We start from the raw sequence: 24,789 nt of genomic DNA, 5'->3' as shown, positions 1-24,789 counted from the left end.
CAGTCCTAAGTGCCCTTCCATTTGGGGCAACTTTTTTATTTTTATCCCATTAAAAGTTTCTTCCCAAAAGTATCCCTGTGGCAAAATACCCCCAAACCCGCCTTTGATTGCTGATGGCAGCGCTAAGCCCTCCTCCTTGCTGGCCTGATGTGTGTAATCCCCCCTGCCCCCCAGTCTTATAAGACCTGGGACTTCTGCATTGTTGCATGTTGTGCTGCAAGCCAAATCAAGCCACTGGTTTTAAGTTTGGTAGGCTTAAGAAGTTGTTTCTTTTTCGTTTTAAGCAAAGTTTTACCATTTGATCTGATGGGTTATACTATATCAATGATGACTGATGCACAGTTAACCCCCACAGAGGTTGCTCTGCCCCTCTTGGTTTCATTCTGCAACCTGGCATGATGTTAAAAGCTACCGTTTCAGGTTGCTCAGAAATAATAGAAGCTGAAGTGTGTGTACTTGGTGCGAAGAAGCCTCAAAAGTCTTGTACAACCGTTGCATGCTTTGTTGCCGTGATAACTTTCTCTTTTCTCATTGTAAAATCCAGATCAGGAGTGCTTCATGGTTACCAAACGAGCCTTTACAATAAAAAGTGTAGGTTAAAGGTTTGTCATTTGCTCTCACACAAGCCCACTAAAACTGCAAGATAAGAACCAGCGCATAATGTCTTGCCCATGAGCCCATTGCTTCGCTAGCAAATTTGTCTTGCGGCTGTGCTTTGAACTTTTACTTTTTAATTAGGAACCGAGATGGAAAACATAAAGCACTCCTAGTTTTCAACTTGCTGTTGAAAGTAAGTAGACTAATTAGAAGCAATTACAGCTGATAGAGAATTAAAGCGATGTCTGTGCTTATGCGGTTGGGGTGAGTGGGTGGGAGAGTTACGCAGCTTAGACAGAATGATGCAAACAATGTTTGATTATTGGATATAATAAATTCACCATCTGATTTTTATTTCTATTGAAAGCCCACGTTCAACACAAGCTAAAAATGGTTCACCCAAAACATTGCCACCTAGTGGCTTAGTGAAATGGGAAGATTGGTGTAGATTGTGAGATACACATTGATAAACAGAGACTAATGGTTTGGGGAAGGTGGCAAAGAGGAAGTTGGCGTTGTTGTTTTTTCCTGCCCTTCTCTCTGGAAGCCCTTTTGAGATTCCACTGAGGGTAGCAGTGCATTTTTCTCCACGATTGTGAAGACCTGAAAAATTGTTTTTCTATAAAATAAATCCTGACATTCTCCAGAGTCAGATTACATGATGTCATTTAATATGCTATACCTTGCAGCAGTAGCAAGGTCATGGAGTCTCTGGCTTAGTGTCAGCTGTAGGTGGATTTAAAAGTAATTTATGAAGCATATTTACTGCATATAATTAATGCCCCATCTTTCCTTCAAAGAGCCCAAAGTGGCACACATATTTCTCCCGCCTCCACCACCCATTTCATCCTAAAGATGACCCTGTGAGATAAGTTAGGCTGACAGTGCCTGGCCCAAGGTCACATAGTGAGCTTCCTGGGTGAGGGGGAATTTGAGCCTAGCTCCCTCCCAGTCTAGTCCCAATGATCTAACCACTACACGACATTGGCATTATCACCTTGTCCCTGCACTTCATTGACTTTTTAAACAGGCAGCTGTATTAATGTAGCAGTAGTAAATGTTATCAAACAAGTACTCATGTAATCTGTGCTGCAAAGAGAGGACAAAGTAGAATATACTTTCCATTGATAAAACAATGGTTGTTAGGTTCAGTCTGGATTTTTTTAAAAAAAATACTGTAAGAAATGTTTTGCACATAGCGTTGACCAGGACTGGGCTTTGGGAAGCAGATGGAAGGATCCATGCATATTGGTCAAAGGCTATATTCAAGTTGCCCAGCTTATAAGAGTCACAAGTGTAGGGCAGCCCAGTCTTTGTGCTGCAAACAAAGGCTACTCAGAAGTAAACCCCATGAGTTAACTGGGAATTATTCCCATGCAAGTGTGCAGAGGACAGTAGGCCGAACAGTTCTGTCCGGTAGATTGCTACCACATGGCAGCTGTTTTGTGTGTGCAGCAGCTCACCACACAGAATAATCTGTTTCTCCATCTCACCACGGTCTTCCACGTATTGCCAGCAACGTGAAGAAAGGGCAGTGTGTGGTGAGCCTCTGGGTACACAGCTTGTGCTGCAACGCAAAAAACAGCTTCTTGTATTTTAGGCAGACTTACGTGCACCAAAGAACCCACATGTGACTGCAAGTCAGTAACATTTCCTGTCATTTAACTGGCAGGACCTGGTTTATTTGCAACCGTGGACGTGAAAGAGTCCCCAAGACCATAATGTTCGGCCCCTGGTGTAAAAGAGGGACCCATTTCTTAGCTGCCTTTTCTCAGATCAACCTGCAAGTATCCAAGGTGGTCTGCCTATATTTATGTACTCTTGACCTGTGGTGCAAGGCAGAGAACATTTGCTCGCTGTATGTTAGGTTAAAGACACAGCACTGAGACAAAACGACTTGCCTGAAGCTTTCAGGGGGTGCTTATAAGAGATTAAAGTAGTCCTCACTTTGGAAGGGCAGTTGCTGCAGCATCTGTCTCTTGCGTACTTCCCCACTGGGCAGATTCAGTGCTTCTAAGTCTGTTTGCATCCAGACCGAGATTTAGAGATTTAAGAGATGGGTAGTTCTCTCTCTCAAGGCAAAAGTAAATTGCAAATGTAAGCCTCCACTTCCAAGGGAATTCATTTTGAACCCCCGTGGCTCGGATTTTCTTCACCCAACTTCCACACTGATTTATTTAAGACAATCCTTGGCATTTGGAGGATGTAAAACAGCCAAACTGAGCTTATGCTGCTGTGTGTTACCAGATATTTCTTTATTCTTCTTCTGCTTTCTCTGTTCCTTCCATTGCTTTTTGCAGGTATTTAAGCCCATGGTTCAAAACAGAATATAATGTAGCTAAGTGGGTAGAAGATGTGAATAAAAACACTGAAGGACCCTACTTTAGGTATTTTGTAAATTAATTCTCTATCATCTTTTAAGAGCTGTTCCAGCATATTCCAGATATGATGGGACTCCTTATCTTGTATCTTCCAATACAAGTGATTTATTGTAGATGCTGAGGACCCTTTTTGTTCATTTGCTGCCTTCTGATGTGTTTTTTGGGCTTCATTGTGCAATTGCGATTCTTTTCTGACTGTTTTAATGAAGCCGTTTGAAAAGGATGTTCATAGTGCATGTATTTCCCATCATCATCTCTAGCTTTTAGTAGCTTTCTCTTCGTTTGATGCCAAGTAGCCTTTTTGTGGGCATGATCTATGTCTACCACTAATCAAGTAACATTAGTTGAAATAGCTAAAAGGTCAGTGTATTGAAGCTAGTAGCTTTATAATACACTTAAGATGCAATCCTATACCCACTTACCGGGAATAAGTCCCATTGAAAGCAGTGGGGTTTACTTCTTAATAGACATGAGTAGGGTTGTGCTGTTAGTGCCAACCCAGTGCTTTTTCAATAAAGGTGTGAAATTGCAGCAAGTAGCAGAGTTGTACATAGGTTATCGTTTGTGCATCATAATTAAAAAACAGGAAGCATGCAAGCATGTTAGCAGAGCATTTACCTAGTATATCCATTAGAAGTCAGAAATATGCTGGAAAGAATTAATTGCTCTTCATGGCAAGAGGCTAAAGATGTGTTGTGTGAATATTCAGTTGGGTTGTGCTTTCTTTGTTTCAGCCATTGGCCATAATGCCAACTAACAGATCAAAATAAGAAGAAGAAAAATTAACTACAAGCATACAATAAAAACCAATTGGTAAAAACAAACAGCAAACATACAAAAACCTGTAAATCTTAATAAGAAGGAATCAATAATAACAAGAAAATAACACAAGAATGTAATCATGTTAAATACTTTTAAGTGTGCATATATCTCATTAACAGTGCAATGTCTACTAAGAAAAAGGCTCTACTGAGTTCAGTGGGTCTTACTCCCAGATAAGTGTTATTGCAGCCTAAAATAAGCATTTCACTAGTTCAATCCTTTGTCAAGTAGCACTCAAAACAGGTGTCCAAACTGGAGTTTGGCTATATAGTAATCAGAAAATGTTTGCCACTGCTTTGCATCTGCCAGAGCAAAGGTGGCCTCTGTTAAATTAATCTCATTTTTGCTGGCCAATAAATATTTTATTTTCTTCTGCTTTAACCAGTGTTTGCCATATTTTTAACAATTGAAGAAGAAAGTTATTCTGCATTTGCCCTCAAAATTAAGAAAGAAGAGTAGGTAGTATGGAATGTCCAATTGTTTTCTCCCTACGGATGCAGAAATGTCAGTCAAAAGGCACTTTCCCATATGGCAGAAGTTCTCAACCTTTTTCAGTCCACGGCTCCCTTGGCACCCCTTTGGGGCTCAAGAGTCCAGTTACGTCATCCCTTGCCTGCATAGCTGGCAGTCTCTCACCCTTTTTTGAACACCTTCCCTTGTGGACTGTTCCCTCAGCCTCCTCTCATTGAGAGTCCTCTGGGCAGCCGCTGCTGCCATCCCTGGTCTCTGAACTCCCCTCCCCCCCCGCTGCCCCATAGAGATGTGTCTCCTCACACTGCCCAACAAAGGCCTGGGAAGAGGATGCCCCCAGCCTTAGTGGCCCAGTGGAGACTGGCCAAAGACAAATGTCCAGCACCTTACCTTGGGAGGCAGCAGCTGCCTGTGTGCCTGGTCTCTCACTTGTCTGTCCATTCCCAACAGCAAGGGCTGGTGGACTAGCTGGGTGGGTTGCCTTGCCTGCCTGCCTGCTTGCTTGCTTGCTTGCTTACTCCAAGGCTGCCTCAGCTCTTGGCAACCAGCCCTAGAGGTACCATTTGCCCGGTGAGCTTGTAGCCAGAGCTGCTGCAACAAACAGCCATGCAAGCCTTGGGGAAGTAGAAACATGAGAAGGCATCAGAGGAGGGAGGGGAGGAAAGGAAAGGGACAGAGGCTAGCATAGCTCGCGGCACCCTGGCCATCATTCAAGGCACCCCAGGGTGCCACGAAACACTGATTGAATACCACTGCCGTATATGGTACATCTAAAAGAGTGGGCAGGGCATTGGCTGCCATCTCAGCAAAGGAGGGCTGGAACTGTCCTTAAAACAAATGTAGGGAAGTCAAATTACTAATTTTTCAAACTGTGCTGGGATTTTATCAATGCATAACGTAGCACATTCTTAACATTTGTCAATAAGAACACAGCTCTCCGCACAAAAATGCCTCTGAGGTGCCATTTAAATACCATTTTGGCAGCTATGAACCATAATCCATTAAGAAAATTCAAAGGCAAACCATGTAATTGGATCAAGATGGCACTGAAAGGGGAGTAAGTCGTTGGTTTTTTAAAAGAATTAAGTGAATTTGCCCACACCTCTAGGAGCCTGTCTTCTAGGAGATGAAGTCATTTATGCCAATAATTAAATAAACACAAGGAGACTGGAATCATTCCTGTTTGTTCTGTCTCATCAGAACCAGAAGACTGCAAGGACTCCTAAAATGATTATTTTTTAAATTTTAAATTCTAGTGCTTTCTCTCCAGGCAAACACCATATCTCAATTCCATATAATCATAACTATTATTTCCACTTTGTTTTTAAAGTGTTTAATACTGTACAATGAGCCTGCTCCCTTTGTTAGAATTTGTTATGCAAGGAATAATCTTGCTTGATCCTCCTTTTATATTTTTCCAACTGCCAATGCTGGAGATGACCAACTTATGATACTATTCTCAGTGGCCAGTTACATTGTTATTATAAGGCCAGTTCAGTTGTTACATAAGTGAATGGGACCCATGGACAGAGCAGTAGAAAGAGGGCTTCCTGTGGAGCAGATGGCCTGAGCACATGGAAAGCAGCCATGTGACAATGGGGACAAATACTAAAGGCAAGGGCTTCTTCTTTGTATTTGCGTTGCTCCTCCACACGAGTAACAACTTAATAGGGCTTAGTCATATTCCAAAGATTTGAATGGCAAAAGTGACCCAGTGAAGTTTAGAGGTGAGATGATAGAAGGATAGGAGACCCATGTCATTGCCACAAAGTGATGTTTAGAGAAGTTCATGGCCAGTGCTAGGTGAAAAACCCCCCATCCTCATTAAATTCAGAAGTGGCATCATTTATAAAGACACTAAACAAAAATAGGGGAGAGAACATCTGTGTTGCTTCATCTCCTCAAGTCACTTGTTACCTTTTGGTCAAAGGCCTTAATGGGGTAATTCTTGTTTCTGAGGTTAGTATTTGGGTATAGAAGATAGTATTCAATGCAGTATTTTAGTAGGAGGAAGGATTCAGTGGGGGGGAATCTGATATAGGCAGCTTGTTTATTTCTGAATCAGCGTGCATAGGATTGCGCTGAGTCTGTCTGCTAATCCTCTACTACATACTATCTTTTGTTGAGCTACACTTCCTAGTGAGCTTCCCTTCAAACTGCCCCAAACAGTTGGTGCTTGGCATGATCCCTAATCTAATTGCTTTGGAAGCCATGGCTGCTTGTAAAACTTGAGAGGAATCAGCAGGAATCAACTGGATTGGTGTTGAAGATAAGCTTATTTATAGATGTCTTGGGACCAAGATGCATATAAGATAACCCCACGTTAAAATATTCAACTACTTCCCAATTATACTACTTCCCAAATTGTTCATCATCACACATTATGATGACCATAGGTATGAGCTGTCACTACAATTGTGCAAGTGTTTGTGTGAAATAATGCATGCTTGTTCATTGGTACAGCTCAGCTGTTGAGTACACAGACTGAAAATCTGTGAGTATACAGGTCAACTATATGTGTACACTGATTGTACACTCATTGAATGTAATGTGTTAACACTCCTGATGCAAGTGACAGTACAGATCTGGCTCCTCTTCTTCATGTCATCTCATAGTTTTCTGATTCTAGAGCCCTGAATAGATTACATAATGGCAGCCCTGGGGAAGGAAGGAATTCCCCTACTTGGTGCTGATTTTGGTAATCCCACCCTCAATGGCTGCTCCCATCAGGTTAACTCACTTTGACTCACAACACATTTTTGTTTCCTGGCTAGCAAAATGTCCATAAGCACTTTTGCATTTTCAAGTGTTTTCTGAAACTGAAGATGCATTTTTTTCTGTGCTTGAAATAAGAAGCATTGTCCAGAATGCATAGCAGGAAACCTAACAAGTACTGTTTGTTTAGTGATGGGGAAGGTTCCAGTCTAGGGAATATTTGTAGAGAGCTGGGTTTGGGAGAAAATAGGGGTGGTGATGTAATAGAGTCTGTTGTGGAATTTGTTCCATGTTAGAAGCCAGTGGAACATTGGGTTAGCTATAATAATAATAATAATAATAATAATAATAATAATAATAATAATTTATTATTTATACCCCGCCCATCTGGCTGGGTTTCCTCAGCCACTCTGGGCGGCTTCCAACAAAACACTAAAATACAATAACCTATTAAACATTAAAAGCTTCCCTAAACAGGGCTGCCTTTAAATGTCTTCTAAAAGTTTGGTAGTTATTTTTTTCTCTTTGACATCTGGTGGGAGGGCGTTCCACAGGGCGGGTGCCACTACCGAGAAGGTAGTTAGTAGGTAACAAATATCCTGCAAAGGGGGGAAATGGGGTCCTGAGCTACAAAGATGGCTTCCATGTGTAGAATTCTGTCTCTTCCAGGAATCCAGCAAAGTGGTTTGTGATGGTGGCTAGTTTTTCAGCTGCATAGGGTACTTTCGGTTTCATTGGGGGAAGCTGCACATGGGATTTTTAGCCTTGCTTTCTACTGCCATGCATATATTGTGATTTTTTAAAAATGTAAACATAAGCAAGTTGCTTTGTGTGTGACTCTTTGACCAGGGCCATCTTTAGCAGATGCGGCGCTGGGGTGCAAATATCTGCACAGCACCCCCAAATTACCACGGATAGTGTTGGGGTGGCCATAGCTGCACACTGCCAGCCATCCGGGGGGGGGGGACAACTCTCCCCCATGCCACTGCGGGAGAGCGATCACCGCAGAGGCTTGGGAGTGAAGTTGCACCCCTCCCAAGCCTCCGCTGGAGGAGAGCACAGCTTCCCTCCCAAGCCTCCTCAGGAGGAGAGCAATCCCCGCAGAGGCTTGGGAGGGAAGCTGCACGCCCGCACAGCTGGCGGGCGTGCAGGGAAAGGGGAGGCCACCAGCAAAGCCGCGCAGCTCCCCCACTTGTTGGGGTGCCCCTGAGAGGCCGGTGCCCTGGCACTACGCACCACTAAGCCCTATGAGAAAGACGGCTCTGGCTTTGACAACACTGAAGTGTGTTTGGATAACCATGTAGGAATCGGGGTGTGTGTGTCTGTGTCAAGCTTTCCAGTAGACCATCCAAGCTCTTGAAAGGATGTCAGGGGGTGCATGTGTGTTAAGGGTTAGATCACTTGAAAGAGCCTGATTTTCTTCACTAGTACTCAAGAGGAAAGAGGCCCGGAGGGTGGGGGTGGGTCTTTCCTCCTTTCCCCATGCTTCTTATGAAAATAAAGAGGTGCCGATGACACTGTATCCTGCCAGGATTATAGAAACTGAATGAGAACCATGACTTACAGCAGAAAACAAAGCTGCCAGCCTGTTTCGGACAGGCAGCTTTAATAGGACTGCCATCTGCTGCTCTATTCTGGAAAGTATGAGAGCAGAACTGATATAGGTGGTCCACTTAAAGTGGGTTGTGCTTCCTGCCAATGCTTACCTGCTTTCCTTCCCATGCTGTTGGACTCCAACTCCCAGGCTGTCTGGGGCTGATAGGAGTTGGAGTCTAGTAGCATATGGGGAACACCAGGTCGGGGAAGGCAGTCCTGTAACCACACACAATACTTTAGGTGTTGTGGTTTCCTGAAAGTATCTACCAGTTTTCCTTTTGAAATATATTTGCATACGGTTGTAGAGGAACTGGCAAATATGTACTCTGGCAGCATTGATTTAGTAGTGATCAAGATTAAGGCATAATCCTCAGCGTGCTTACTTGGAGGGAAGTCCCGTTGTGTTCAGTGGGGCCTTTTCCCAAGTACGTGTGCATAAGATTGCCATTCTGAATGTGCATGCTTGGAAGTAAGTCATTGAAATAGCTAGCATTTGCCTTGGAAGAGAACATATTGAGAGATAACATAACTTATTTGCTCATCTACTTGTAGCCATGCACTTTCTTGGGAGCAAACAAAGGAAGTAATTGGCTCCTGAGTAGAGATAAGGACTTTTAAGGAGGAAATTGTATCCAGTTTTGTACTTCGGTGTGGATTCTTGATGAATTTGAGGAGTCAAACAGAATGAGCAAAGAATTTCTGGAAATCAAGCATGGTTATCCTAATTTGACCATGGCAGAGTACAGTCATTGCTCTATGGTATATACTGTGTTCACAATATTTTTTCAGTCGAGCCTTTTCACACGTAAGTCATAGTGACTGTCAGGGCATCCCTTCCAGCTAAGTTTAAGTTCATGAAATAATTAGAGCCGAAGTGCACGTGATGCAGAAGGAAGGGATGGGCAGATATCATGCTGCAGTGTTTCAAACCATGTATAACATTTCTGAAAACTCATCAGCATAGATTACCTGCATGCAATAAGCAAACCTGGGGGGGGGGTGTTCTTTAGCACTGCGTATCTCATCCCAGTACAGAGAGCTTATTTGGTGGAGGCACATTCAAAAAGATGACATCCCATCTGCATTCAGAAGAGGGCACATTAGACAAATCCACCACTGCACTGCATAATTTCCGAACGAAGATTGTTGAGCTTCCTTTTCGTATCACAGAAACAGCAGTTGGGCACAAAACACCAATGCTCTTGTAAAAATAAGAATAGCAAGCTGTTAGAAAGCTTGATGTATCTAATGAGCAAAGTTTATCAGGCTTCTCTGGTTTCCTTCTGTGATGATGTCCAAGAAGGGCACCTGCAGTTTCATCAGGAAATGTACTTATTTCAGATTGTGGTTTGGATTTTGAAAATGTATTCCTGAATATACTCTTAAAGTACGCACAGAGGATGGACTTCCGCTCAGGGCTGTCTTAAGCATATGCAGTGCCAGGGTGCAAAGATCTGCCAACGCCCCCCCCCAGGTTGCCCAGTCCCAGGCGTGCAGGAGGGCGGGCGCTTCCCTGGACTCAACTCTCGGGCCCCAGACACTCAGCCTGGCGCCCCAAGAGCCCAGTGCCTGGGTTCCCCGCAACCCTAGCACCTATGGGTAAGACGGCCCTGCTTCCGCTTGTATCTGATTTTGGATCTCTTTGGATGCTCCCAAGATCCTCTGGGTAATGCCTATATGTTCTACACACATCGTTAGGGCAGATCACATGCTTCCTAAATCCACTTCTGATGAATAAGTAGGCAGTGCCTGTTGGGCAAGGCACATACTTCACATTGACCATAGAGGCAGAAAATAATAATAATAATAATAATAATAATAATAATAATAATAATAATAATAATAATAATAATAATAGTGTGTTGTTGTTGTTTGTACCCCACCCATCTGACTGGGTTTCCCCAGCCACTCTGGGTGGCTTCCAACAGAGTATAAAAGAACACAATACACCAGACATAAAAGGCTTCCTGAAATATGTAGATGATATCTGAAGAAATGTGGGGGCAACTATGGTGTTTGGTGTGGAAAGTAGATAAACATGGTCTGAGATGCATGGAGGCGAGGGAGGCATAAGGGATCTAAGGAGGTTGCTGGCACAGCCATGTGATTAGGGATTTTTTAAAACATCCTTTCTTGAGTTCAGCAAGCCAGAGGGACCCAGGATGGAGCGTGAGGAAGGGCTGCCATGAGCACAGGACTGGGGTCGGGGCGGTGAGTGAGTCTAGCATTTCGTCAGGGTACCGGAACATCTGAGACCAGCTGTGCTTCTGACTTTTATGTTTTCTTGCACATGACCCAGATACAGAGCTTCCTTGGTCTGTCTTGATTCCGGAATTGATTCTTAAGACACTTTAGTTGTCCATGCCCTTGTGTGTATAACTCTAGTCAATAAAGTGCAGACGCCTTATTGACTCGGACAAGAATGCCCTTCCGTGTGATGCCGACATTGACTTGCTAGTGCTTTCCTTACCTTGTACAGAAATGCTGATTTCTCTGACTAATCAGTCCATTTTTGTCTATCCTCCCCACCCCTCGCCCCACCCCCAAACCAGACTCCTACTTTGCCTGGAACCACTGTGCACTGGATGTTGCTTGCATGTCTACTAATTTGGGTGTTCAGCTCTTTGTATTTGCCTTTGTTTCTTCACAATTAACCCTTTTTTGCCTCTGAACTGCATGCCTTCTGTATAATGTAACACGTTCACATACACTGTAATAAATGTTTCTGGTGCGCTGCTTTCAAAAAAGCAACTTATGTGTAGCCCTATACCCGGGACATGTTTGCCTGGGAGTAAGCCTCACTGAACGCAGTTGAGTCTTATGCATGACTACTCAGAACTAAGCCTCAACTGCGTTCAGTGAGGCTTAGTTCTGAGTAGTCATGCATAAGACTGCGGTTAAGCTCTGAGCCAGCGAAGACTTACATCAATGTAGGTGAAGGATGGGGAACCTGCGGCCCTCAAGGTGATGTTGTAGTACAACTCCCATCATCCCTGACCATTGGTCATGTTGGCTGGGCCTGATGGGAGTTGGAGTTCAACAACATCTGGAAACGCTCCAGATGTCCTCATCCTTGACATAGGTGCACAGTTGTCAGTGGGACTTGCATTAGTATAAGCCAGGCATAGGCAGACTCGGCCCTCCAGATGTTTTTGGCCTACAACTCCCATGATCCCTAGCTAGCAGGACCAGTGGTCATGGATGATGGGAATTGTAGTTCCAAAACATCTGGAGGGCTGAGTTTGCCTATGCCTGGTATAAGCGGTCGGTGACTCTTTAGTACACAGTCACTTTTTTAAAAAAGCTCTTCTGCCAGTTCCTCATTTTCTTAGCCAGTACAAAAATGCATGAATAAAGGAGAAATGTTGATGCTTTGTATGTATATGCTAGCAGCCTCATACCCAGCTTTGTTTGGGAATTTTAAGAAACACAATGATTAGGGGCTAAAAATCAGTGTAGTGAACCCATCTGCTCTCTTGATTTGAAATAGCATCCAAATGTATCCAAACATGGATGAAAACCTGCTCCTTGATCTCAGGAACCATCATTCAAAATTTGGCTAATGTATCTTAAGAGGCGTCCAAATGCATAACAAACAACTTTCCAAAATATATATAGTAGGTACGTAAGCCTCATCTGAATTATACATTTAAAGCTTTAAGCAGCCCTGGCTTTCCCAGAGTCCCTTGGGAAGAGGGTTTGGCAGTTAAACCGCTGTGAGAATTGTGGTTCGCCAGAAGCAGCTTAGTCATGCTGGCCACATGACCTGGAAGCTATATGCCAGCTCCCTCGGCCAATAAAGCGAGATGAGCGCCACAACCCCAGAGTCATCCGTGACTGGACCTAATGGTCAGGGGTCCCTTTACCTTTTTATAATGCAGATGAAGGCATAGATACAATGTGATATAAAGGAAGAATTTTTAGTTAAATAATAGTGAAAGCTTCACATATATTACCTCAGTAATCCCTATAACAATTTGATAAGATAGACCAGTATCGTTATCTCCAAAATTCCAGGTGACAGACTTAAGTTGTGGCTTCCCTGAAGCCACTTAGGCTGAGGGGAGAACATTTATAGCTCTGTCTCTTATTCACCATGCTACCCTAAATCCGCTTCATAATAAATCATATTCCCAATTTTATAAATAGCTTATTTTTTATCATTTGATGCATAAAATGATAAGAAGTCTGGTTCATAGTATGTAGTTCAGCCTTTGCCAATCTGATGTTTTGGACTACAACTCCCATCAGCCCCAGCCAGCCCAGCCATTCTGAGTAAGGCTGATGGGAATCATAGTCCAAAACATCTGAAGATGGGTGAGGACTAGCTTAGTTGCTGTCAAAAAGTGCAGTCCCTTGAGAACAACTCTTGCAAAGTCTCCATTAATATGAATTATGATTGCTCAAGATTTGCACAGGAGTTGGTCCTACTGAACTGTTTCCTAAGCTATAGTAGCTTGGAAGCCTTTGGCTTCTTTTCCAACTATGTGTGGCAGAGTGATTGAATCAAATTCCCAGCATAGCTTCAAAGTAGTTCCGGTTTCTGTAGCAAGGCTGGTATCCCTAGACATTCTGTTTATTTTTGTCTGTTCAACACCTCAGGACCCTTTCCCCTGCAAAGTCCCCTTCATCATCTACTGGCTCCATTGCCTCCAGCAGAAAATACCCCTACCCAATGCCTCCGCTTCCTGGTGAGGAGAAAAAGGCCAACAGAGCAAGTGCCAGGGTAAGCCTCACTTCTTCCTTGGATCTGCTGCCTACTTAACATTTAAGCTAGATGCAGACAAACACCATTTTGTCTTTCCCTGTTGTTTGTACTGGTCCCATCTTGGAGGAGCCAACTGTTTATCCATCAATGGTCTGGTTGGTATGTCAACTTGGCTCTCTGTCCATTGAGCCACAGTAACTGCTTTCGCTCAGTCAACAGAAGTTTCCATTGCATAGTTAAAACATGGAATATAGAAACTGTAGAATTGTAGAGTTGGAAGGGATCCCAAGGGTCATGCAGTGCAGGAATAGTAGAATAACAGGAACAGCAATAATGGATATTTCTCTTCTCTTTGTCCTCTTACAGCTATGGGAGACTTCCATTTAGTTCCACTGTCTACCTGAGCTGATACCAGAACTGTTTACTTCAGATTTTATACAAACTCAGCATTGCTGAGTCGCTGAACATTCATCTGCTAAGTGGACAATTTGAAGGGCAGAGATGCTGACCAGCATGGAGCGAACAAGTTCCCTGAAGAAGGAAAAGGCAATTTTCTGCAGCAGATTAGGATTTTAATTACAAGTAAAGAGCAACCAAACCATATACATACCCCATTTACCTGGGATACATGGAACTGAAAATATAAAAGAGTGTTCCGCATGATGACAGATAATATGTAGATGCGCAAATGAAACTAATTGGGAGTCTCAAATGTGGGTTTTTCTCTGGTCTAACATAATCCCAAATAACTTTAAACAAACAAACAAAAACAAAAAGAATTCAGAATTTGATATGTAAACATTTATGCTGTGTGCATGAATTCCTCTGTTCACCACCTTCCATGTGTAAGGGACTAGTCATTATACTTTAGTAAAACTTTAGTAAAACTAGCATGCAGAAGTAAGAAATGTTTTTTCCGCAAGTGGGATCTGAAGAGGCAAACATTATGACATAAGCAGCCAACAACAACAAAAAAATGCTTTTTTAATTTTTATTACTTTTTGTGATTATATTCTAAGTAGAAACTCATACGTGTGTAAAAAGTTGTAAAATACCAACAATGCAATTATATAATGTGGGGTTTTCTTGTTTTGCTTGAAGAGCACTCATGAGTGAACATTACATGTCAAAGAATCTTAAGGGCCAAAGTAGGAGTGGCATGGAAGGAGGACCATAGGTCAGTGGAAGAGCACATGAAAAAGGTTCCAGGTTCAATCAGAATCGTCTCCAAGCAGGACTGGAAAAGTCGTCCTTGGAAAATGGCTTTCAGTCATCGTAGACAACAGTGAACTAGATGGACCAGGGGTCTGACTCAAAATAAGACAGCTTCCAATATATATTTTTAAATCTAATAGCAGCTGCAAGGGGGAGGGATGGTTCTGTAGTGTTGGGGAAGGATTTTTCAATCTTTCCCCCAACTGTGCTGTTTCCCCCTCAAAAACCGCCCCTGTGTAGCTGCTATGCCAAAGCTCAGGTGCTAACCTGAAGGGTCTAGAATGCCTTCCTGGATCCACAGAAAACAGTGGTTCACTGCAAGACATGTTATTCTCCTTACCAATGAAATCAGTGGGACTTTAACAGAGCACTTACAAAAAAACAATGGCGTCACAATCAGGGACCACAACAGTGAATGTGATGGTGGTCAGAATGGCACATTTGCTGTATATATTACATTTTTTCCTGAAGCTATCCAGAGCTCTTAAGTTATCTGGCTTCGCCAATTTATCCTATGTGCTGATATAATACTATGTAAATAATGCACTTTTTGGCCAAATAAGCGCCATTAACTGAACGGTTTGGTTAAGTTACCAGAGGCCATTCATCTACATGGAGTTGCATAATACATGTATGGAGGAATCTCTGTTCCTACACCGTGCACTATGCACTATCGGTATGCTATGTTGTTATTGGCTATATACATTCATCAATGTTCCTGAACTGAGTTCGTTATGAAAGATTTTGCAAAGTTGTGTGGTGTTTTTTTTTTTAAAAAAATCAAATATAGGGAATCTTGTGAAGGTTACACAATATTGCCAGTATAGATTCTTATATAGGAGCCATTATCCTGATTTACTAAGCACAGGGATGGGGAATAAATTTGTGGCCCTCCAGATGTTGGGACTCCAATTCTCTTCAGCCTCTGCCAGCATGGCTAATCACCAGGAATGATGGGAGTTGTAGTCTAGCAACATCTGGAAGGACACAGGTTCCCCATTTTGTGATGTAACATTGCAGGTGATGATACGCAAAAAGGAAAGGGAGAGGAATCTTCAAAGGCATTTGCAAAATAATGTTTTTTGTGTATTTTTTTTAAAATTAACAATATGTTCCAGTCAGTATGTTCCCGTACTCTTAATTGCATTCCAAAATAACTGTGAGGTAAAATGATAAAAATGAATAAGCACCTTATTATAGGTCTGTGGTGTGTATTGTAGCTCTCAAGGTATGTATTAGGCAAGATTTTATATATGATGCTTTGTTAGTATCAGAAGTTGCAACATATACATGTTGGGACCAGAGATGTTTAATTCTGATCTTTCCCCCCAGTGATTCCAACATGCTTTTTCCCTAGCAGCAACTAGAGAAGAGATTTTCGGAAAACACTGCCTTGCAAAACCCAGAATAAAGTGATACCCACATGCATGGCAAGGAATTAATGGGCTGTTGAAAAATCTCTATTTAAAGCATTCTTTGGCAAGGGCATCAACTGATCTTTTGACAGTATTTGAATGGAGACAGCTTCTAAATTTCTAAATTTCATACTTATTTCACACAATTCTTTGGTACATATGTTGCCATGTGTGGCCTTCCTTCATTTAACTCAGGTATAGAGCACCTGTGAACCCTCCAGATGTTGTTGGACTCTCAATTCCATCAGCCCCACTAAGCCTAGTCGCTGGTTGGGTTGGTGGGACCTGTAGCCCAACATCTGGAGAGCCACAGGTTCACCTGTCCCTGATGTAACTGGACTTATTTTAAGAAATTCCACTTAGTTGAAAATGTTGGTTCTATGCGAATATAAAGTACATTTAAGAATGTCTCCAAATTGTAAAATATGTAAGACTTTTAAAGTGTTATATTTATAAGACTCTGCCAGTTATATTTATACAACACTGGCCTTGCAGTCATAAATAATCCCTATAAGAAGCATAAAGTTGGGTAAGTATTTTGATTTGATTTGTAATAAATAGGAAAGGAAAGTTAAAAGAGAGAGAGAGCAAATTCCCACCTGAGAAAATGTCTAAAGGATTGTACAGTATATGTAAAAGTATAATTTTGGAAATATATAATGTCAGCCAGAGACTGGAGGGTGAAAGCTAAGTTAACATCTTGTGCCATTAGACTTGGGGAAACTTGATTGAAAACCTGGCTGCCTTTCCCTTGGTTTCAATGGATTTTGAAGCAACTTCTGGAACACAACCTACCCTCAGGTTAAAGGAAGGTTAAAATAAAAAGGCCACCTCCATATTAATTATAGAGAATACACACACACACACACACACACACACACACACAGCTTTTTGATCCCCAGTATCTGAAACATTGGGACGCGGGTGGCACTGTGGGTAAAAGCCTCAGTGCCTAGGGCTTGCCGATCGAAAGGTCGGCGGTTCGAATCCCCGCGGCGGGGTGCGCTCCCGCTGCTCGGTCCCAGCGCCTGCCAACCTAGCAGTTCGAAAGCACCCCCGGGTGCAAGTAGATAAATAGGTACCGCTTACCAACGGGAAGGTAAACGGCGTTCCGTGTGCTGCGCTGGCTCGCCAGATGCAGCTTTGTCACGCTGGCCACGTGACCCGGAAGTGTCTCCGGACAGCGCTGGCCCCCGGCCAATAGAGTGAGATGGGCGCACAAACCCCAGAGTCTGTCAAGACTGGCCCGTTCGGGCAGGGGTACCTTTACCTTTACCTTTATCTGAAACATTTAGATGTATATCATGTGCCTTTTTGGATATTTTTCTGTTTTGGTACAAACCTAAGCATCATTTAATTTTTTTTTTTAAAAATCCTCCTCCATCTTTTATTTTCAGGTTATTAGGAAGAGTGAAGTTTTTTTTTTTTTTGCCAGACAGAGCTGAATGTAATGTAGTGTTAGTTGAGACAACTTCAGAACATTCATTGAGAATACACCCTTGTCTGCAGTTAATGGCATACACTGTAACCTACCATTGTTTTGACCATTCCTAATATTTGTAAATATTCACCCATTCAGTAATCTTAATGTAAAGTTAAAATATAATTTTAATAAATCTTGGCTTTTACTTCCATGGTCTAGTGCAGGATTTCTCAGCTCACAAAACTGGATTGCCTTGGTGTGTGAAAGGGTCACGAATGCTGGTCAGTAGGAAATGATGACTTAAGTCTGGATTAAGAAAGTTAACTAATGGGTTTTGAGTCCTGAAAGACAGAAGAGGTAAGATTCTGAGAGAGGTGCTGCTTCTAGCTATCCCCACACTTTTGATCCATCTGGACAGGTCCAGGGCATCTGTTTGTTTTATTTTAAGCCATATGTATATAAAGACTACTTCTGGAGATGCCTCTGCTGAACTGTGTTCACAGGCAGAGGCAATGGAAGGTTCCCCACAATAGTTATTTCTTCTCAGGATAAATGAGCATGTCTCCTTTCTGTGGAGATTTTCAGTAAAAGGTATCTTAGTAAGATGTGATTGAAATGGATGTCAACTCTGCAGCCTTGTTCATATGAGCCGCTGCGCCAGCAAAGAAAATAGAAAGGCAGAAGGCAATAAATTTGCGATCCTCCAGGTGTTGAGCTCCAACTCACATCTGCCCCAGGTAGCATAACCAGTATTCAGGGATGATAGGAGCTGTAGTCCAATAACATTGGGAGGACCTCAGGTTCTCTGGCTCTGGAATAAGGATTGTGGTGTTTGTGAGCTTCCCTAGGATACTGTCGCAGCAACAAGCCATGAACAGTAGCTAGGGGCACCGTCAAAGCTTATTTGCTGCTATTTACTGTAGGTGTTGCAGTGCCACAGAGAAGCCACCCCAAACTCTTGTGAGACTTCACTAAGCATGTGGCTAAGTCTCATGAGAGACTTGGAGGGGTGACTAAGGAGTCTTTGTAGCTGGTCCAGCCTCATTCTGTGGACAGCCATTGCTCAGTCTGGTACTCTCAATGCCAGTGGCCACAGAGTTCCTTGTATGGCTGTTCAGGGGCCACCATTTGCTTCCTCTTTTGTTTGAAGCGTAGTGGCTGCTGCACCTCAAACAAAAGAGAAAGGAACCCGAAGTGATGCTCCACGACTCGGCAGCACAAGGGGGGCATGGAACATGCATTTGGCCACCCCTGTCAATCTACTGCCTGAGACAAGTTGCTCAATGTGCCTCATGATAGGAATAACACTAGTTTGCAAAGCCTTTATGCAGCAATGAAATGGGCAAAATGAAGGCAATGGATGGGGGGGGGGAATTTAAGAAATCAATAATATTTGTCAGGAACCACAAATGGTAGTATGCAAAGCTTTTATATAGGAAGGAAATGGGCAGCTAAAAGGCAAAGAATGGGAGTGGACCTGGTAGGCCTCAGAACAGACTCTTCCTATAGTTTGCAGCTGTAATTAGTTCAGCACGAGTCACCTGAACTGTCACAGCTGCATTTGATTGGCAACTGAACTACCAAGCCTGAAATCAGGCCCAGGGCAACCCAACTTGGGTTTTTTAAAAAGAGTGTTTCTTCTGTAAACATGCAGCAAGACAGTAGCAGTATGAAGGTAAGTGAGAATATATTTCATTCCAGAGTGTTGCTGAAAGGTTAGTCTACACCTGCTGGCTTAGGGTTTTAGGTATGTGAAAATAAGTGGTGGAGTCTAACACTTTGTTCAGTTGTCTGAATCTGGCATCATAAGGTAGTGAGTGAAAACATTAGAAGTAGCTATAGTTTGCTTAACTTGAAATGGCTACTTTTTGTCTGTGTGTAAAAGGGGCGCAGGTGGCGCTGTGTGTTATAGGGACGCAGGTGGCGCTGTGGGTAAAAGCCTCAGCGCCTAGGGCTTGCCGATCGAAAGGTCGGCGGTTCGAATCCCTGCGGCAGGGTGCGCTCCCGTCGTTCGGTCCCAGCGCCTGCCAACCTAGCAGTTCAAAAGCACCCCCGGGTGCAAGTAGATAAATAGGGACCGCTTACAAGCGGGAAGGTAAACGGCGTTTCCGTGTGCGGCTCTGGTTCGCCAGAGCAGCGATGTCACGCTGGCCACGTGACCCGGAAGTGTCTTCGGACAGCGCTGGCCCCCGGCCTCTTGAGTGAGATGGGCGCACAACCCTAGAGTCTGGCAAGACTGGCCCGTACGGGCAGGGGTACCTTTACCTTTACCTTTAAAAATCCACTTCTGTTGGTGGGTTCACAGGAATTAATGTAAGGAATCCATGACAGTTTTGTGGTGTTTTTGGGGGGGTGGGGTGGGGGAACAATCACTATTTCCCCTTTCCTACCATGATTACACTGCTGATCATTCATTTTCACTCAAATGTCTTCATTTTCAAGTAAGATTATCTGGTGTGTGTGGAGGAAGAGGCGAGGGAGTTCATTGCTTAATTTGGAGTCTGAAAGCTTTCCTTAAACACAAATAAGTTCTGAAGAAATTAGTTTGGTCTATTCAACATGACTTCCAATATTTTCAGTATTGTGTGCTCCTTGAGGGTTATAGCTAATTTTATTTTATTTCTTGCATTTGGATTAATGTTTTATAATGAGCTTTGAGCTCTGGCACAAAATTAAATAATGACAACATGCCTTTTCATCCCACTCAGCTCCAACTGAGTTTAAAAGAGCTCATATGTGTCCAGGGGAACATAAAAACATCTTTTTAATAGCATCAGAGCTTGAAATAGCCAGATGTGCAAATGTGAAACAGTCTACAGAGCAGCTTTTAAGCAGGATCTATAGTGGCATTTGGGACAGTGTTCCATTTTACTCTACTAAAAATTTGACTCTTCTTGCTGCAATCTTTGACAGTTCCATGGTTGTCCTTCAGAGAAATGTTTAATGAGTTGTTGTTCTGTGTGTAATAATACCACTACAGCACCTATTCATGTGAAGCCTCTTTGTGAAAGATAAGCCATGCATCTCCAGCTGTGCTGAGAGCTGCTTTATAGGGCTGTATGTGTGTTTGACCTGCAGAGAAACCATGTAAGCACTGTAATTCCTCACTTCAGGGGAACATGTGGCCTTCCTGTTGTTGGATTCCCAGCTCCTACCAGCCCCAAACAGCATGACAGATGATGGAGGGTGCAGTCCCAGCAAAATTTAGAGAACCGTGTCTTCCCCCTTCCCTCCCTTACATGCAGGCGTACAGTATGGAAAAGATGTTTCAATTCCACAGAAGAATTCTGGAGCTTGTGGCTCTTCAGGTGTTGTTGGACTTCAACTCCTATCATCCTAATGGTCAGGAATCCTGGAAGCTGCAGTTCAGCATCATAAGAAGGGCCACAGGTTCCCCATCCTTGTAGAGGAATTGTGTCAGAAGCAACTCTGGTAGATGCCTCCATGTTACAACCTCTAGAGAACCCCCTGAGAACCCTGGGTATAGGGCGGTATTTAAACTCAAAAAATGATAATAATACAGAGCAAGTCTATGTATGCTCACTTAGCCAACTCCCAGGTGAGTAGAGGCATGCTACCTTAGACTGCCAATGTAAACACAGCAATAGTACAACAACAACAACAACAACTTAAACTCAGAAGATAGTAATAGCATTTTCTTAACTTTGAAAACAAGAAATATTTTACAACAATTTTTCTTCTAACATATATAGGTATATTTTAGTTGCGGTATGATTTATTAATAAAGTAGCATTATGGGTGGAATCCAACTTAGTTCTATTTAAAGTAGACTCAATGAATGTAATGGTTCTTAAGACATGCACATTAATTTCCAATGGGTTTACTCTGAATAGGACTAACATTGGATACAACTGGGTTTTTTTGTGTGTAAGTTACTAGGGATAGGCAACGCAGCTTAAAAACAAAGCAAAAACCCACATGCTAGAGGCTTGATCTTCTAACAGAAATAGCTGTGCTAACTGCTGTAGCTACAGGAAATTTAGAACCATGGAAAAATGAAAGTGGAATAAACCAACTGGAATAAGTTGATAAGGGATGGTGCAATGGTAGGATACACCATATGAGTTTGACAATCAGGGTGGTAGAAGATGGCACAGTCTGAATCCTGCCAATAGACTTGAGCAGAGCAATTCAGTGAGGGGATGGAGAGAATCTCTGGCAGTAAAGCCACCATTTTCTGAACCCTACTGGTTTTACACCAGCTAGGCAGAAGCTGGAGGAAAAGAAGCACACTTACTCCTGGGCAAATGGGAAATCCACTCTGATGTGCTCATAGGCGACGACTCCATGGGGCTTGAGGGGGCTCGAGCCCCCTCAAAAAAATTTTTTGGGGGGCTCAGCCCCCCCAATAATCTCGGGCGCCCTTCCAGCAGAGCACCGCCGCCGTCCCCCGCCTCCTCCCCACCTGCTCCCTCGCCAGCCAGCCAGCCAGCCGCGCGCCCTAGTCAGAGAGCCCCGGCCGTCCCCCGCGAGATTAGGGAATCCCCGGGGGCGGGGGCTCCTGCCTCGCTGCTTCTGCCGGGGGGAATTTCCTTCCTCCTGGCGGTTTCAGCGGTTTAGGGCCAGAGCGGAGGGGGCTCGCCCTCTCTTCTCCGGCTAGCCCCACGTTTCCCGCCTATCAGCTGTTCCGGAGCTGATTAATAGACACAGCACGCTCTCCCCTATTCGCTCACGAGGGGGCGGCGCCACTTTATTTGCATATTCATGAGCTTATTTGCATATTCATGAGCTTATTTACATTTCACGAGCTTTCCCGGGCCCCCCCAATATTTTTTATAAGTCCGCGTCCCTGGATGTGCTCTCCTTTTGTCCTCTCCTCTGGAGCAGTGACAACAGAGAAGCAATGGCAGAGGTCCTTTCCATGGTGGCTGGGATTCCAAGGGCATACCTGCCTCTCTACCCATAAAGAGAGAGGGCCCTATAGCCTTCTCAGATGCCCTCCCAGGAACCACAAGGTTGTCTACCAATTCTCCTTTGAGATGCATGCAAACAAAAGACAAAATCCCGCCCGTTTTACAGTGGACACAATTATTATTATTATTATTTAAGCCTGAGAGGCCTTAAGACCTTACATATTCAATTTTTGCAAAGTATATTTTTACAACCAGTTTAGAAGCACTTGCTTAACTGCCCTTTGAATATAGTGGTGCTAGTTGTTAACTATAAAATATCATACAGTAGCAAGTCTGTAAATACAAAGATACGAAGTATATTGGTCTAATAATTCCTGCTGATTGCCTGTGTTGAGAATCTGTGTAGTATTCGCTAGGGCACACAGTGTGGTGCATATTAAACTGTAAACCTTTGCACAATCTTTGAGCAACAAGATACCACTGTATTATTTACGTACTAGCCACAATCCGAGCGTAATGTAAATATGCTTTTAGTGCCATTAATTATCCGTGGAATTTAAACACACACACACACCCTTAACTTTGGGTGGCCAATTTTTATTAGAATTATTGCAATGTTTTTCAAGTAGCAGTTGTTATTTGTGACATCTTAAATCTACTGCTGCAAATGTTTTCTATTACAATGTCTTTGTTGTACTATATATCCAATGGCTGGTTTTTTTTGCAGTAGCGTGTTTGTCTTGTGGATATGGTAAAAACAAGCACTGTATTCACTATTGGAGGCTGAACCATATGGCATTTTGTAATTGTTTTACTGTTTGGAACTGTCTCAATCCTTATCCTGCTGAAATTTTGACAAATGATAATACAGAACCTTAAGAACTACAGCTTTGAATGCAACTTAACTTGCATAAGCATCAAAATTCATGAAGCTAGCACACACTTTTCCATAGTAACATTACTATGAGCATATTTAAGACAAAATGACTAATTTCTACCTTTACTCATGTATTATAACATTCAGTAAATATGACTCAGTTTAATATGATTATGGTGTCCTCTTGTGTGTGCTTAATTTTTTTTGAATAATTTGGTGATTTCAAATTATTACTGTGGCTCTTGAAGGGTGTTTTTGTTTTGTTTTTGGAGGGTGGCAGTGTGAGGAGTTGCCTCTTTCTCCTGACAGCAAGAGATGTGTTCTTTATCCTTCAACTAGTTGCTAACATATTAGCACAGTACATAAATACCTGTTGAAACGTAAGTTGCACATTCAGCCATTTCATAATACCAAAAAAATATGAAAAACTAATTGGTGCAATCTTCTTGGCATCACCTTTAACAGAGTGGCCTGTTGCAGTTGGTTGGTGGATTATTTTATATATATAATTTACTCACATATAAATATTTGGCCTATTTTGTTTTTAAATAGGGACTCCAATTCTCTGAGCCTTGTCAGTAGTTCACCTCTAGAACAATTGGGAGGTAAAGCTAACTGTAGAACAGGGGAAAAGAAATTTCCTGTAACCTCAAACTGGTGTCTTCCAGATGTTGTTTGACACAGCATAGCCAATTGTAGTTCAAAGCATCTGGAAGGCACAAGATTGGTGAAGGTTGTTCTAAGGAATGGAACTGTCAAGCTGATTTTTCTTTACCTTTTCTTCACCTTCACACAAAAATGTCTGTCTGCTAATGAGTGTGTTATCTCCCTCACCCCATAACCTTTCCAATGCTCTGCAAATTGTCTCTTCAGTAACGAATCTGAGTTTCTTGCAAAGCTTGGGTCATGAAGCAAAACACAGGGCTGCTGAGAAGTGAACAAGAGGGAAGGGAAAAGCCACCTGTCAGTTACCTGATGTTGCAGCCATGATCTTTTTTGCCTGCACTTAAGCCTCAGAATCAATCCCTACAGGCAATTAAGTTCAAAAAGTATGAAAACTGTATTTTGCTGTTTGCTGAATTGCTTGAGCCATTTTGATGAGGGCATGACTGACTGTCACCCTGAATAGAAGCACTCCACATCAGGGGCAGAGCAACCTGCCCTGGCACCTGGAGTGGCGCAGCAGCGGGCGAGTATTCCTAGCCACCCACTGCCCACATGGTGAGCGTTGGAGGGGCACCACCAGCCACCCGCATAGTGAATGTTCCTAGCCGCCCACTGTCTGCTAGGTGAGCATGGGGGGGGGCACCACTAGCCTCCCGCACGGCGAGCGTCCCTAGCTGCCTGCTGCCCGCATGGTGAGTGTGTGTGGGGGGGCATGTAGTGATGTCACCCCTCCTCATGGCTGACACCTGGGGCAGGGTGCACCCCCCTTCCTTGCCAATGCTCCACATAGCAACATTTTGTTGTAGGACCCACTTGTGGAATGTAATACGATAATTCAGTTAAGATTCAACGCCCCACCCCCGCACTGTGCTTTACAGTGGTGGCTGATAAGGGGGTGCATCTCACCAAGACTGACAGGTCCATAACCTCCAATCATATTAAGCAGATTGGCATAGGGCTTCCTTGGATTTGTCTAGCGCCAACCAAACCCCAGCCAATGTAAAGCTTCATAACTCGGCCCATGTCAAC

General features: G+C 43.2%; 1 protein-coding gene and 2 long non-coding RNA genes across 14 annotated transcripts in view; 1 reads left to right on the top strand and 2 right to left on the bottom strand.

Annotated features, from left to right (window-relative positions):
• The window catches only part of ADAM22 (ADAM metallopeptidase domain 22), a 120,668-nt gene extending 105,394 nt beyond the window's left edge, over positions 1 to 15,274 (top strand). For 6 of the 12 annotated variants that reach the window (XM_082194132.1, XM_082194136.1, XM_082194142.1 and 3 more), the window contains 3 exons: positions 2,898 to 2,984; positions 13,185 to 13,308; positions 13,657 to 15,274. In XM_082194132.1, coding sequence (XP_082050258.1) covers positions 2,898 to 2,984; positions 13,185 to 13,308; positions 13,657 to 13,677 — 232 coding nt within the window. In that variant the 3' untranslated portion in view covers positions 13,678 to 15,274. Of the gene's footprint in view, positions 1 to 544; positions 592 to 2,897; positions 2,985 to 12,072; positions 13,309 to 13,656 lie in introns of those variants that run through there. The other 6 variants (XM_082194138.1, XM_082194140.1, XM_082194133.1 and 3 more) reach the window with 3 other exon arrangements.
• LOC309515913 lies at positions 9 to 10,016 on the bottom strand. Its single transcript, XR_014212723.1, has 3 exons — positions 8,693 to 10,016; positions 3,597 to 3,731; positions 9 to 575 (listed from the first exon to the last, which is right to left on the bottom strand). It is a non-coding gene; the product is annotated as an uncharacterized lncRNA (long non-coding RNA).
• A 2,017-nt stretch (positions 15,275 to 17,291) lies between the features above and the next one.
• LOC309515627 lies at positions 17,292 to 20,952 on the bottom strand. The gene is made up of 2 exons (XR_014212585.1): positions 19,603 to 20,952; positions 17,292 to 19,207 (listed from the first exon to the last, which is right to left on the bottom strand). It is a non-coding gene; the product is annotated as an uncharacterized lncRNA (long non-coding RNA).
• Positions 20,953 to 24,789: the final 3,837 nt, after the last annotated feature.

Source organism: Podarcis vaucheri (assembly GCF_965113315.1).
Source record: "Podarcis vaucheri genome assembly, chromosome: 12".
NCBI classification, from domain to species: domain Eukaryota; kingdom Metazoa; phylum Chordata; class Lepidosauria; order Squamata; family Lacertidae; genus Podarcis; species Podarcis vaucheri.
Note: the sequence above shows the minus strand (reverse complement) of the source record. Positions and strands in the feature narration are given on the sequence as shown.